The sequence below is a fragment of the Amblyraja radiata genome, chromosome 4, assembly GCF_010909765.2.
Source record: "Amblyraja radiata isolate CabotCenter1 chromosome 4, sAmbRad1.1.pri, whole genome shotgun sequence".
Lineage (NCBI taxonomy): Eukaryota > Metazoa > Chordata > Chondrichthyes > Rajiformes > Rajidae > Amblyraja > Amblyraja radiata.
In genome coordinates, this window is record NC_045959.1 from 62,146,075 (window position 1) to 62,161,396 (window position 15,322).

The following is a 15,322-nucleotide window of genomic DNA, read 5'->3' on the forward strand; positions in this document are numbered from 1 at the left end:
TTTTACCTTAATTTCAATAAGAGAAAAATGCAGGCTACGTAAAATCTATGAGCATTTTTTTTTAATGCTATCCTGTTCCATTGATGTCAGCAATGGAAATGTGTTACAGTTTGCCAGGGAAAGACAATTAGTAACTAATTCTGGTCGAGACCCATAAAAAATCAAGGAAAATGGTTATATATACCAGAAAAATATCTCCTTTAAAACTCCTTTTTTTTAAAGTTACTGTACACATTGAACTAAGAAAACATGGTAAACAGAAAACTGTATTTATAGCTACAAAATAGATATGAAAACCTTGTTCTCTGACATGTTTAAAGTACATTTACATGGGTAACGCAAAAATCAGTTTTAAGATTTTGTCTTAAGAGCATGCAAAAACCCGCATGCAGTGCAGACCAATTGTATCGAGCATAAAACCATTCACAACGTAGACAATGACGTACTCATTCAGACTTTACAGTGATGACATGTCTCCTCAGTACCAATGCTATTAGTACAGAATTATCTGAATAGGTTGTGAACTACAAATAGCACATAGAGAATGTTATGATCACATCAACTATTCAATAGCATCAACCAAAAAAAATGAAAGTCTACACCTGTGTTGACTGAGCTTCTTTCAGAAAAGTCAAATGCAGAAAAAGTTTACATTAGGATTAGTACGTTAGACTTCCTATCTATGCTTCATTTGTGAATAACTGTATTAAGCTTCAAGCTTGCCCTGAAATCATGCTACTCTGTGACCCAGTGCTATGTGCTTGCTTTGGCTCTCATAGATAAACAAAATATTTGGCCAAAACATCCTGAAAAATGTCAATAATTTTGCATTAAACAGTTGACATTTCCAACTTCCCCTCAGCCCAGCTTCTTGAGTCAGAGGGTGGTGAATCTGTGGAATTCTTTGCCACAGAAGGCTGTGGAGGCCAAGTCAATGGATATTTTCAGGCAGAGATAGATAGATTCTTGATTAGTACAGATGTCAGGGGTTATGTGGAGAAGGCAGGAGAATGGGATCAGGAGGAAGAGATAGATCAGCCATGAATAATGGCATTGATGGACCAAATGGCCTAATTCTGCTCTTATCACTTATGACCTTATGACCTTATAACTCAAGTGTCCCAGAAGGTTGGGACACCTTTATTAAAAACAAAAGTCCTGAACTTGCTGGGTGTCCTGCACTTAGGTTTTGCCATCTGCATTGGCATGGGACTCCAAAATGTTAGACCACAAAACTGTTCCATTTCCTCAGCCTATAACTCTGTGAATGCCAGAGATAAGGGCATATCTTAGATTGTTATTGATTAATAGAATGATATCCTTTCAAATCATGAAACCTAATCAAATCTCACTTCATTTTAGAAGTTGCAGAGAATATATGTATAGTTTTTGTAAAACAGGTAGCATTCTGGACAATGTGCTATATCCTTGAAGGTCCGAATTATGTTTCTGTTGAGAATAGTACACAGTTTTCGAGATACATCACTCGCCCTGATAGTTTCTTGAAATTACATTGGTAGATCCAGTAAATCTGAGGATATTTCAATTAGACTATTGTGCCATAAATTTAACTGGATATTTTTTGTTGTATATACCTAGGCCAATCCCATTATGCTGCTCACTTCCCATACTATATTACGAGCAGTTGAACTCTTAGGGGCACAATTCCGTTAACTTAATTGAATAATACACCTGTTCCAATAGGCTCATATATGCAGTAATTTCTGACAAATTTAACATCAATAAATACTGGAAATGCACAGAAGGTTGATCAGCTGTGAAACTCAAAACATTAGCTTACCCTTTCTTTTCCAGATGCTGCCTGACCTACTGTGCATTTCAGCATTTTCTGGTTTTAGCAGTTTTCCAATATTTGTTGAATTGGTAATATTTTCATCCACCATGATCTCATCCAATCTCACTGCTGAGACAAAAGGGAAGTATCAAAAGTCAACCACAACAACCTGTAGGTTTTGACCGAGACTACTATTAACCTGACTCTCCAAGAATGTTATTTTGTCCCGATCTCTCAAGTATATCAGACAGTAGCTACATGTAAGCAATACCATGAAGCACAACCTTTACTCTGTAATTGCAACAGCAATATGCAACAATGTCAAGCCTACTATCGCAAGGTCTGTATCAAGTGCAAATCATTGAGCTAAAGCATGGAACCGCACTATTCATTCAGCAACAGAAAACACTGAAAGTTGCCAATAAGTTTATATCATTTTCATCTCTGACTTTGGTCCACTATTTATGTCTCCCAGATTCCAAGTGAAATCAGCATTGAACATTGCATAAGAAACATTCAAAATTCACAGTGGCAGTTTTTATTTCCACGAAGTAAAGAACAGCATGGTGCCTGTGACTTCCTTTTTATTAGTAGAAGGAGTAATATGCGTTAGAAGCTCATACTGGTGAATCACAACAGGAGGCAGACATCAGCACAGGAGGTCTTTTCTTACCTGGGTAACAAACGAATGCTTTGGGACATCAGTGTAAGTACTAAGGAAATCATATAACCACAGAGGAGGATGTTCACAGGTTCAAGACATAAATGGAGAAAAAAAGCAACATAACAATACTGAATTTTGTGCAAAAGTAGTTTGAAATTAATTAGCAGCTTTAATACTTCATGATCTTTGCCCCATGTTTCTCTGTACTTATCATTTACACCCATTTTATTTAAGAAATAAACTTGCATTTGGAAGATACTTTAGCTTCACTTTAACCTTTCTGTTTTTAATATGTATTTACAAGACCTTAAAAGATATATTTGTATCCACACTTTTGTGTTTTTCAGTACCTTCTCTTTTTTCCTGGTAATATTTTTGTAAGTCACTAGGTCTCCCATCGCTTTCTGCGACCACTTCTCTCCAAACCTTTCATACAATGGTGAAAATGTTAAATAATTGCCTTTCTATATTCTGGCTGTAAAGTAATCAATGGTAAAATGATGACAGGGGACAACATTTAGATTCATAAATAGTTGGTGATTTCAGTGGTTATTATGTAATTTACCATTTCAATTAAAAAAATCATAACTTCCATTCTCATTCTATCCTGGTATTTTATTCATACCAAATCAATAAAAAAAATAGTCATGCAGAAGATATAAGATACATCCCACATGGTTATACTAAAAATGTGAAGTCCTCTCCTCATTCATGATAATAGACAATAGGTGCAGGAGTAGGCCATTCGGCCCTTCGATGTGATCATGGCTGATCATCCACAATCAGTACCCCATTCCTGCCTTCTCTCCATATCCCTTGACTCCGCTGGCCTATTGATGTCTAGCTTATTGTATGATTCAAGCATTTTCCTTCTTAACTCATTTTTCTAGCATCCATATTTTTCTTGTATTGAACGGAGGAATAAAATATGAGTAAAGTGTAGAGGCGGTGAGGCAAGAGGTCAAGTGTGATATGCTTGCATGCAAAAACAATTTTGAAAGAAGGTAATGCAATTGTCAAAATTGTTTAATATTAACAAACAGCATTGGTGGTCTTAACTAGAAATATGAAGATCACACTTGACCTCTTGCCTCACCGCCTCTACCCTTTGGTAGTCTAGCCAATAATCTGATTCTTTCTCAAACCCAGTTCTAATACCAAAGGAGACCAAGTCACAGAACAATTATTCATCCACATCTATTTATAGCCTTGTGTAATTAAAGTTGTGTTGTCCTATAATCCTGTGCCATGCCATTTTTGAAAAGGTGCTAGACAATCAACTATGAGTGATGAGAATCTATTAATATGTTTAATGTTTTCAGTGTTAGAAAAAAAACTGTCATTCTCAATTTCCTGGTATTAAAAGCAGTTTATTGATATGCTACTAATACTGAAGATCTAAATTTACTGGCAGATTATTTTATGTACCGTCTTTTCCCCATAATAAAGCCCTTGGCAAACAGCTATAGGTGTGCATCAATGCAGCAATAGTAATGTAAGCCATGATAATCAGTTCAACATCGTCACAGCTACTGAGCCATCTCACAGATTGACACAAGGGCACGCACTATTATTCAGGCTTGTTGTGCAAACAGCACTTCACAGTTACTGACGTGAAATGAGTGCTAAAGTTATCATTACGTATCAAAAACCAAAATCAAAACCAAACTAACATGGGGTGATTTATCAATTTGACACTGATGTTCATTCCCAAATACAGTTTTTTCAATTGGCATAGGAGCAAGTATGGTATCTAACAATTTGACAAACACACTTGTCCTTTGCTTCATCACAAGCCGATTTCACTCTAATGCTTTCTTTTTTTGCACATACTAGAAAAAATAGTAATTGCTATTAATGCGGATATTTGATGCATTGCTCTGCATGTGCAATTATTTAAAAGGACTGAGTGAATTCCCTTCATGCCTTAATTACTATCAAATTATACAAAGAATTACAATGCACTGTAGCCTATTGAACTTGAATCAGCCTCTAACAAATTATTGATTTGGTCCCACGCACCACTTCTATCCCCAAGGTCCTGCAAAAGATATTGCTTGAGACCACGTTCTACTCTAAAGCAATGGCTCTTTCATCAGTGCAAAGTCCTTTTGAACACCAACAAGCTTGGTTATGACTTACAAGCTAGATCCAGATGACACTTATTTCCCCCAAAAGCATAGTTACTTCCCATTTGTAGAAGTATTTCATGACATCAAGTCATCATATTGTTTGTGGTATTATTCGGATCTGGTAAATATCTGCATTAAATGTCAATTTTGGCAAATAGGTATTTTATTAAGTTTACTTTTGAAACATCCTAGCCTTAGGAGAGAATTAATGCTCCAGTCCATAAAGAATCAACTGGTTGTAGAAATAAACGTTATTTCTGCATGATTCCTACACAAAGAGCTTTCTCCTCAACGGTCAGAGGGCAATCCAGCAATGGCTCCGAGGCCCATTAACTGCAACACCACCAACCACCTCTACTTCCTTAGAAGGCTTAGGAAGTTTGGCATGTCCCCAACAACTCTCACCAACTTCTACAAATGCGCCGTAGAAAGCATTTTATCAGGATGCATCGCCACATGGTTTGGGAACAAATCCATCCAAGATGGCAAGAAATTGCTGAGAATTGGGGACCCAGCCCATGCCATCACACAAACCAACCTCCCTTCCATTCCTCAGCAAGGCCACCAACATAATCAAGGACAAGTCTCGCCTCGGTCACTCCCTCTTCTCCCCTCCCATCAAGCAAGATGTACAGAAGTGCAAAAGCGCATATCTCCAGATTCAGGGACAGTTTCTTCCAAGCTGTTATCAGGCAACTGAACCATCCTATCAAAAACTAGAGAGGAGTCCTGAACTGCCATCTAACTCATTGGAAACCATCAGACTATCTTTATTTGGACTTTACTGGACTTTATCTTGCACTAAACATTATTCCCTTATCATGTATCTATACACTGTAAATGGATCGAATGTAATCATGTAGTGTCTTTCTGCCAACTGGTTAGCATGCAACAAAAGCTTTTCACTGTACCTCAGTACTAGTGACAATAAATTAAACTAAACAAGTCAACCTATGCAGATACCAAACCGAGGCAGACTGATTTCTGCTATGGTTTGAAAGCACCCTTTGAATGAAATAAACCTATGAGATCCTAGTTAAACTGTCCATTCCTACCAAAAAAGGCAAGGTTTTGGCTGTGCCAGTGGCTACGGTTCAAATTGCCTGATAAATGCTTAACATTATGGAAAAGTTAAATGTACTACCAGTTATTTCAGAATAATGGAGTTTACTCCAGGTTGTTTGGAAAATCCATGATCCCTCCAATTGATCAACTACAAGCTGTTCAATCATTATTGTTACCATCAGTATGTTGTGGAAACTATATCACCTCAACCTGTGCTGCCTTAAACTTGTTGAATAAATATGTTTTTAGGATTGTCAAATATTATTATTTTTTATAATTATGTAACTACTTGGGAAATTGAATTATTTGCGTTAACTCTGTAAGGTCTTTCAGAGAGACCTTTATAAGGTAGAGCAGGTCAAATTTGATTCATTAAAGTCCCTTTTTTATTAGATGTTAAGAGTGCAACTATTGACAGCTGTCTCTGGAAGAGTTACGGTGTATATGATTAGAATTCTGTCAGACCTTAATGTTCAAAGGAAAGATTGTCAATGGATCTGTCTACTGGCCAACTAATTCATCCTGGTGTATCAGTTGAATTTTGTGGCCGTGTTTAATTCCATGAACCTGAATTGGTGTAAATTAGCTAGTGGGGATGGTACCTGTCTTTGTATTTTTGTCTACAGCTGCTGGAGGAAGACAAGAGCGACCAACAAGTATTGATCGTATAACATCCAGCAGTCCCTTTCCTGTTGGAGATCTATCAGAAGCCTCGCATCCGCAGAGCCATCTCCATTATTAAGGGCTCCTATCACCACATCTTCTCCATTCTGCCATCTGGGAAGAGGTACAGGAGCATCAGCTGCAGAACCAGCAGGATGCTACACAGCTTCTTCCCACAGGCAATAAGACTGGTTAACAGACTGTGTCCCCTCCCCATACATCATACACCAACACATCTAACCTCGCCCATACTTTGACAGCTAGGCACCTGTCAAAGCAAAGCCACTGTTCGGTCTGAATGTCTGTTTTTATTTCAATTTTTAGGCCTATTTTAGATATGTTAATTTTAATTTTATAGCTGTATGTATTTATTCTGTTTTATTAACTGCACTGACGGGAACTGATTGAGAAACAATTTTTCGTTTCTTCTGTGTATGTAAGTACTCAGTTAAAATGACATTAAAGTAAATACTGAATACTGAATACAGTCCCTTGTGGTTCTGGTTTAGATGTGGGCAAATATTTCTCACAGCTTCCCTGGAACGTTTAAAGAACGAACCTGAAACTGGGGCGCCCATTGTCCTTTATCGGGATCGAATAAGGTTAACGAGTGTTAGACATTAACTAATTAGAGTTTAATTCCCATTTTCGAGAATTTACTATTGTAAATAAGGGTCACACAGTCTTGGAAGTATAAATGAATTCAGGCAAAATAGATTAAAGTGCATCAGAGCAAGTACACTTGGAAAAGTCAATACCTTCACTGAATGAAGCGGCGGGGCGGGGGCGGGGGCGGGGTCGAGTTGATTAGAAATCGATATTTTTCTTAACGAAGGTGCTTCGATCATGAGTGGAATGTTGGGGCGGTATGAGATTTCATTTTGAGATTAGTCCAAACCTAACTTTTCAGAATATCAGACTTTGACGTGGGCCTTTTATCTATACGTCGGGCGTATATGGGGCATTTTTGTGGGATGTTAGAGATATTTGGGTCCATCGCAAAATATGTAACTATTATAATCAATTTAATTTTAAATTATGCATTGTATTATTATAGCAAACGCGTTCACATCACGTATGAAAGAATTAGATGATGTTACGTTTATGAAAGAACATTAATTCAAACTTTACAACGTTTTTTTATAGACATTAATGATTGAATCCCTGTTAAATTAAAGCTACACGCCTCAGCTTTTGATACCTCAACTCACAACTGCGGAAATAAAACGATGTCCAGAAGTGCTGTTTCTATTACTGTTTAATCAAGGTCGATCAAATGTCTGTAGTCTGTGTAAAGTTTACTAAGGCATCTCGTGTCCCTATGATTATACATAAGGTCGTTTGGTCACGCGAACATTAACGAAGCACAACATTTTATTAAGACGTCTGGAATAGTTAATAGTTCTCACAGGCTGAACACCACACTTAGTGCAGTACAGAAATCACCGACTCAAATACAACTTGCAACGAAAACACCACGAGATCCGAGAAGGCAAGAGCCTCAAGTGTAAGCTGATGTGTTGCAGCAATGTAGGGCCGCTTTTAGAAAAGAAAAAAAGAAACAAATAATAAACCCTCTGTAATTCATATCGATTTAAATGACGAATCAAGGCACCAAAGCCGCAAGCTGCATCCTGGGTCAATTTGCCTGGAGGAGAATGCAAAATTAAAATAAGATAGGTTTCATGCAGGCGTAGATTCAAATGCCTATGTGCTATTTTTTTTTAATCCTAAAGGGATATTTTATACTTCTGCCCTTCCTGGGACTGGTTTAGTTCTTATTTCTACTGCAAAATAAATGTTAAAATAGACTAAAACCGCGAAGTTTGCATTTTCTACGGTGACTTTCTTTAGCAATCAATCTTGTACACATGACCAGCACGTTTATGGTTCCGCTGAAATGTAATGTTTATATTACTTGTAATTTAATCATGAACACTGTTCATAGATACACGGGCCAATCCGTTTCGCGTTGAACCAGGGTCTCGTTTAACTTTTGAAACTCACATGCCTGTTTTAGTCGCCTTGGGAAAGTGAAACCTATTTTCTTAAGTGTAATTATATTGATCATTCAGGATATGATTACTAGATAGTTGGAGCTTTTTTTTATTAGGTTGCCGATTTTGAGATAAAGCCAATACTCTTTTGCACTTTCACCTGCAGAAAAGCGTTTAAATTACTCTCCCCTTTCCGATTATAATGAGATTGTCGAGATTTAACGTTTTTGCGGAAGGAGAACTCCCTAATTATGTAAAATAAAATTTTACCAAAGCTTCGTGTGAGGTTATCTGCAATAGTTAATCTCTCTCCCTTCCTTTGGAGGGGTCTCGTGGGAAATTCAGCTGTGGTGTTGATGTTTATTGATTTAAAAACAGCCGAATCTACCCGCATTGTTTAATTTTGGGCCGCAGCACCTTACATGATGCAACTGTTAAAACGTGATCCTGGTATTCCCGTGCACCTTTTCGATCCTGTGTCATCTGTGTATGGTCTGTCTGTAATGATTAACAAACGACGGAACCACGTTTTAACAGGGCCGTGCATCATATTTGGGTAGGTGACCAGCAAAGGTCCCGTATTTCCCACAACATCTGTTTCTAGGTTTCACTGTTGACAAGTGCTGCTTTTGGTTTGTCTGGTGACTGAAGGCGACATGTGAGTTTGAAGTCGATTGAGATAATGTTAAGAAGCTATTTAGTATTGGGGCCAGTGGCCTTTAATTTGTCTCGTGTGTAAGCAGCCTATGCTAGAACTCACCGACAGGGACATCTGCTGCAGCAATTCTCCCAAATCAATATCATAAACCAACTGAAGAAGCCTAAGCAGGGCATCAAAGAATATGTCGTCGAAAATTTGGAGAATATTAATATCTTCAGGGCTGTTGTGGATGAAAAACACTATCCTTTTAATTTTAGTTTGAATACAGTATAAGTACACACATAAAGAAGCAATATCCCAACATAGCTATGTATTTCGTATAAAACCAGCCGCTCAGATGGATATTGTTCTTGTGCACACTTTATATGCTCTGTAATATATAACCCAAAATGAATCATTCACAAAGTAAATTTGTGCGTTCTATAGTGTTTTACAAAAAACAATATTTTTATCAAAATATTCGTTTTTAATAGCTTTACTTCATACATAAATACATGTTTAAATAACAGAGGAGCGATGATTATTCAGTCATTTGAACCGAATCTTGGACAGGGCTGTGTACACAGGGTGGGTGTTCACTGGTCGCTACAAATAGTATACCCGGCGTCCTTTATTTTTAACCCGTTGTTTATACCTTTTCCCCAAGACAGCTGCCAGGTATTTCTTGACAGCCATCTGTTTCCTGTAACGGCTGTAGCTGTCGGTAAAGATGCCATCGGAATGTCGCTTTGACAGGGGTTCCGAGTCCTTCTCAACGTCGCCGGCACTGCAGGCGAAAAATAAAATCAAGACTCCAACACTATGTGTACTCACAGCACATTTTAGGCTCAAACACACATCCCGCTCCCGACTCGACCCGACCCATGCCAACCAAGACTTTACCAACTCGCTCCTCGAATGACGAATGGTGACGGTTTATTTGGTGGTGCGCGTTAATTTGGAGGTGCTTCTACTTGTTGGGTTAGTTTACCCAACAATACACATTGATGATTGAACGAGGCGCGATCTGTTCACGAACAGCGATTTCCCGGTTCTTCATGACAAATGTAAACAGCATTATTCGAGGTGGGGTGGGGTGGGAGGTACGGAAGAAGGCTTCAACACATAGAGAGAGACAAAGGAAGGAGGGTAGAGGGAAATTAATATTTTTTTTAAAGAATAAATTAGATGGATATGTTGGACAATATCACATAAATAAAATCCTGGAAGGATTTTGTTTAAAAAATGAGGATTTAAAAAAATTATTTCTAAATGTTAGAAACTTACCCATCGCGCTTTGTTGGAATGAGCGATCTAAAGAAGCTATGCATTTGACCATCTTTCAATCCGTTGATTGCGCCTCGATGATATTGTGCATCAGAGTTTCTCTCCGTTCTAAGATACATACAAACCAAGTGCAAGAGCGCATCAGCGATCCACAATCAGAATGAAATGTTTCAGATTGCAGTATTTGTTAACATAGATTCGACCACCACTGATAATGTCACTAAATCCATTGTTTTTGTTCATATGTTTTAGATGGGTAACGCGTTTGATATTGCAGATATTTCAGATAATTGCAAGGCAATGCAGAGCTTTATGAACGGGTCTGGCATCCTAATTATTGAACTGATTAACATATTCACGCGACTTTATGAAGCCCACGTTTTGCACATCCCCATGCAATATAACTCGTGAAGTGATGTTGTAATTATTTCGTCGTTTCCTTTTCAATTAATTACATTTTAAAGTAAGCATTTGATAAATAAATAAATGTACAGATAAATATATAAACTCCAACACAAAACCGCCCGTCGAAGATCGGCATTATATTTGCACACATATATGTAAAATAAGATCACCTTTTCTCCGGCAGATAGTATAACGTGTTCATGTCGCTAATCATCGATGAAGGAATTCGGATACCATTTCGATCAGTTTCGTAAGTCAAATCAGGTAGCGAGTTTCCCTTTTCATCATACGCCTCATCTTCGTCCCTACAAAAGATCAAAATAATTAAGATCTAGATGTACACTTTGGCAAAATGGTGAAGTGGCGTGGAAGCGGTTCAGGGTGAACATTCATTTGCTTTGCATGTTCTCTATGGGTAAGATTTACTTCCTTTTCCTCTGCGGAGCCGGGCTCTGCTTAGTATTGAGATTAAGGCATTGATGTAGGAGTCTAGCGGGATCCACATCAGACGTGAGCAAACTAACAAGTGGTGCCCAACTTGGACTGACGTTCTTCAGTCCCATAACTAATTCATAACCCTGCAAATCGAAAATCTACGGACGCTACAGGAATCTTTCTGATATTGTGCACTGCCTTATTCTCCCGAGAGTACGAGGTCTGTTCGGGACTTGAATAATTTAAACAGACGATATAAGGGGCCTATTCCACAGCGCCTTTGGTGAGGCAAAATTAAGTTTAAAATGTTCATGACTTATTTTTCCCGAAGGGGTGATACGGGAAAACGTCAAAACTTCAATCGGTTTATATTTATCAAAAGAACAAATGTAAACCCATTATTGGCGTTCGAGTTTACCCCTGTAGCGTCGCTACATTAATAACGATAAGGAAACAAATGATTACTCTGAAGGTAGACAAAAATGCTGGAGAAACTCAGCGGGTGAAGCAGAGTTTCTCCAGCATTGTTGTCTACCTTCGATTCTCCAGCATCTGCAGTTCCTTCTTAAACAAAATGATGACTCTGTGCTGCCAGCGACTGCTGTAACTGTTGGCGGCCAATTGCTGGTCTACATGTCTGATGGTTGCAGTTTGAGGCGATCATAGCCGGGTGTCCAGAACGAAACAAGAACGTGCGAACCAGCCTTTACAGAGCAACCTTATATTTATATGGCGCCGCAGACGTAGCAAAACGTACCATACGAGGATTAACAAACAGATTTTGACGCAAGGCCATAGAACGAGATATCAGGGCATATAGCCAAGGGCATTATCAGGGCAAGATGATGCACGGAGACTATTAACACCGGGCGTTTCCTTATTTTAGACCCACAATTCTCCAGATGCGATAAATTCAACATAAAACATCACGTTTGCTTAGGCAATATGGCAATTCGATATATATTCGCGGCCTACGTACTAATCTACCCCCTCGGACGCGTTTCCGAGTTTATGCTTTGATATTTTAACTGTTAAACCGCCATTATTTGTTTTAAAGAAAATACACGCGGATGGTGACAGGGTCAGCATTTTCACCAGTGGGCTGGGTTTTAGGCACCTGCCGGTTTACTGGTAATTCGTGAACCATTATGGGATTATTTCCTAATCGGCCCGGCTAACTCAACACGCGAAAGGCCAGTCTGAAGAAGGGTCTCCAACCGAAACGTCTATTCATTTCCTCCAGAGATGCTGTCTGACCCGCTGAGTTACTCCAGCTTTTCGTGTCTGTCACGCGAAACATGGCTAAATACCGACAAGCATTCACATTTTTTTTTAATCATCCAACTTGCCGGTGTAGTGCTACGAAAGAAACAAAATTTCCACCTGCATACATTTTAAACTTTAAAAAAACAGTCGCTGCATTTTTACATTTAAAAAATGTACCTCCGCGTGTGAAGACGGTTTCATCAGGAAACAGCCGATTGAAAAATCAGGTGTATCATCGGTTAGCGCTAGACTGGTTGTTCACACATTTAATAAACGCTCCTGAACCAATGCGGCAGCTCTCCGTTTGCAACAGAAGTCTCCGGCTCGCCCCCTGACCTGTAATTGACGCGATTTCACACCGACTCTCTCGGGACTTCCACTAGGTTCAAGTCTCTACATTCAATTTACCGAGCAATCAACTCCATCGGGCCAACCAACGACCGGCTGAACCGTGCAACTCGGCTTCCAGTGGCGCCCTGTTAATCCTCACAGACCTGCGCTACCTCTCTCCTGCCCAGTGTCTGTACAGCGCTAATCGCGCAAATCTCTCCCTGTTACTCCCGACTAATCGAAATGAAAGGACGCCCAGCCTGATACATGCTTTTCATTCATACCGAAACAAACTCGCTGTGACATACCACCTCCGAGACAGTCCCAGAACCGACCCATTGAAGCAGTTTCTCCAACGCGAAACAATATCACGACGGAGACAATTCAACTACTGGGGTAAAACGTGCTGTTCAGCGAAAAGCTGATACGAGGGCTTGCCTTCAAGTCCCCCGGCGTGTTTGTAAGAAGCAATCGGCGTATACATATATATTTAGCATATTTAGCATATATATGTATGCGTCAGTCTGTTTTATACATCTTCCCTTCAATCATTCCAGTTCCTTTCTTTAAGTTGTCCAGGTTTCCGGCTACAGTCTTCTGTTTTATTTCATTGTAATTACACATCTACCTTCCCGTGCGTCTCCATAACACAGCCTTAAACCTCGCTGCCTTCGTTAATTACAGTGCTCCCTCTCTCGCTTTCTCCCTCTCCCTCTCTCCGCTCTTCGCCCATATCTCATCCCTCCCTGTCTCCCACGTTGCGCGTCAAGATTGGGAGATAATAATCAAGAGGCATCGCCGGAGCGGGGCGCCCGGGATCGCTGGCTGCTGTCAACAAGTTAAAAAAAAAACCTTCCACATCTACCACCGCTGGAAACGGTAATTTAAAAGGGAAAGTGGGGGGAAAGGATGGGGAATAAAATAAACTGTAAACAAGGCACCGACCCAAACCAGTAAAGCTTGCGCAGAAAAACAAGTGAACTCCACTAAATAACTAAAACAGAGCTCCTACCTAAATCCTGGGTAATCCATCCCGGTAGGTGAACAGTAGACATTGCAATGCATTATGATCCCATACACAACCATGAATGCTATCGTCGCTTTGTTGGGCATTCTTAATCTGCAAAGTGAATATCAAAAGTTTAAAACCCAAGAGCAAAATTCACGTTTCAGTCCCGCGATGGGCAAATGGACACGAACTGACGAGTACCCTCGATGAGAGAAAGAAGTTACAGAATTATTAATACATTGCCTTTCCTTTTAAGAAACATAAACAAATCCTCTTTATATGTCCTATCTTGCGATAACACAAAGAAGCGCCCGGCAGTTAGAGGTTGAGGAAAAGCTAACTTTGCTGCCTCTCACGTACCTATTGCAGTTTGGTTGAGTCTTGCACGCGGTGTGGTCCGGGTTTACTCCTGATTCTGATAAAATCTTCCTCACGGCAACTGACTGAGGCGACGCTGAGATGCTGATGCCGTTCAACTTGCCACCGTTCCGTGCTATTATATATATGCAATTATCAGAAATCTTTGCAAACAATGTTTGAAATACACATAGCAACAGATGGCTTTGTAAACATTTGTCTACATCTTATCTTTTTTTTGAACTATTGTTTGTTGTACACTTGCACTCGGATTTTTATTCATGAATCAGACTGCTTTCCTTCTTTTTAGACACGGTGCAAGTCACGTTAAGACCATGTATCACGAATAGACGTCATCAGCTTGCGATATTCCTCCCGGAATATAACACTCTTTCTCATCGTTTATCTGACCAAAGTCATAACCCACTCATAAACATGGAAAATTAAAAATTCCATTGCGCTGGCTTTGGTACCAGTAATTATCAGGGCGTTTTCGGGATTATTAGGTAGAGAGAGGGGTGAGGGGGTGGGGGAGGGGGGTAACTCAAACGTTCCATCATAATAAAACGATTAAATAGTACAGGGTAACTCATTATTGGGGGGGGGGGGGGGGGGGGGGGGGGGCGTAGAATATGAGTAAACTGATATTTGAGAAGAAGCATTTGGGGAACTATGACTTGCAAACATTGATCTGTTTTGGTCAACTCTATTACCGGAATGGTCGAGCTGTCCACGATGACAAAGATGTCAACTTCAGGGAATGGTACAAAATCAAGGAAGGAATAAAAAGACAAGCAACGTCAACATAGTTTGATGTTAAGTCCCAAGCGTCTGTCAATCTAACGCATCGTTTCCCTTTTAGCGCGTTTCGACTTTCTTTAATATACCTATTCTTTTTAATAGTGCATGAAGACGCATCTCGTTGCAATCCGAATGTGAACTGCTGCAGGTTATAAAGTTGTCATCTAATGTTTAATATTCTTCTGTGAACTTTGGTTCAAATGCAACAGGACTTGTATCTTTGTCCTCAATGGCTTAATGATGTTATTTTCAAAATCTTAAAACAGTTTGCTTTTTAATCATAGCAATTACATACCAAAATAAAGTTCAGACTTCCATAAACTCATACATTCTAGGAGCAGAATTATCGAGTCTACTCCGCCATTCAATCATGACTGGTCTATCTTTCCCTCTCAATCCCTTTCATGTGCAGCCCTGCGACTAACACTGTATTAGCAGTAATTCATGCCTACTGAATCCATACTATCTTTTGTGTT

At 39.4% G+C, this 15,322-nt stretch overlaps 1 protein-coding gene across 5 annotated transcripts; it reads right to left on the reverse strand.

Annotated features, from left to right (window-relative positions):
- Positions 1 to 7,561: 7,561 nt before the first annotated feature.
- Positions 7,562 to 14,493, reverse strand: adcyap1 (adenylate cyclase activating polypeptide 1). 5 transcript variants are annotated; one of them, XM_033019606.1, is made up of 6 exons: positions 14,049 to 14,493; positions 13,692 to 13,799; positions 10,819 to 10,953; positions 10,244 to 10,351; positions 9,612 to 9,743; positions 7,562 to 9,197 (listed from the first exon to the last, which is right to left on the reverse strand). In XM_033019606.1, exons 2-6 carry the CDS (start codon positions 13,790 to 13,792, stop codon positions 9,014 to 9,016), a joined length of 660 nt encoding a protein of 219 aa, XP_032875497.1. In that variant the 5' UTR covers positions 13,793 to 13,799; positions 14,049 to 14,493; the 3' UTR covers positions 7,562 to 9,013. The 5 variants fall into 5 exon arrangements, with proteins under 5 accessions (XP_032875497.1, XP_032875498.1, XP_032875499.1 ...); XM_033019607.1 differs by lacking the exons at positions 13,692 to 13,799; positions 14,049 to 14,493 and adding an exon at positions 11,075 to 11,540 and having other exon boundaries at positions 7,562 to 7,967; positions 9,077 to 9,197; XM_033019608.1 differs by lacking the exons at positions 13,692 to 13,799; positions 14,049 to 14,493 and adding an exon at positions 12,758 to 12,947.
- Between the last annotated feature and the right edge of the window lie 829 nt (positions 14,494 to 15,322).

Excerpts from the sequence above, each read along its gene's own strand:
- adcyap1 (XM_033019605.1), bottom strand. The coding sequence starts at position 11,211 with ATGGGACTGAAGAACGTCAGTCCAAGTTGGGCACCACTTGTTAGTTTG. Across the intron at positions 10,954-11,074 it reads GCTCCGCAGAGGAAAAGGAA|GGACGAAGATGAGGCGTATG; the intron begins GTAAATCTTACC and ends GATCTTTTGTAG. Across the intron at positions 9,198-9,611 it reads GCAGCTGTCTTGGGGAAAAG|CCCTGAAGATATTAATATTC; the intron begins GTATAAACAACG and ends CATCCACAACAG.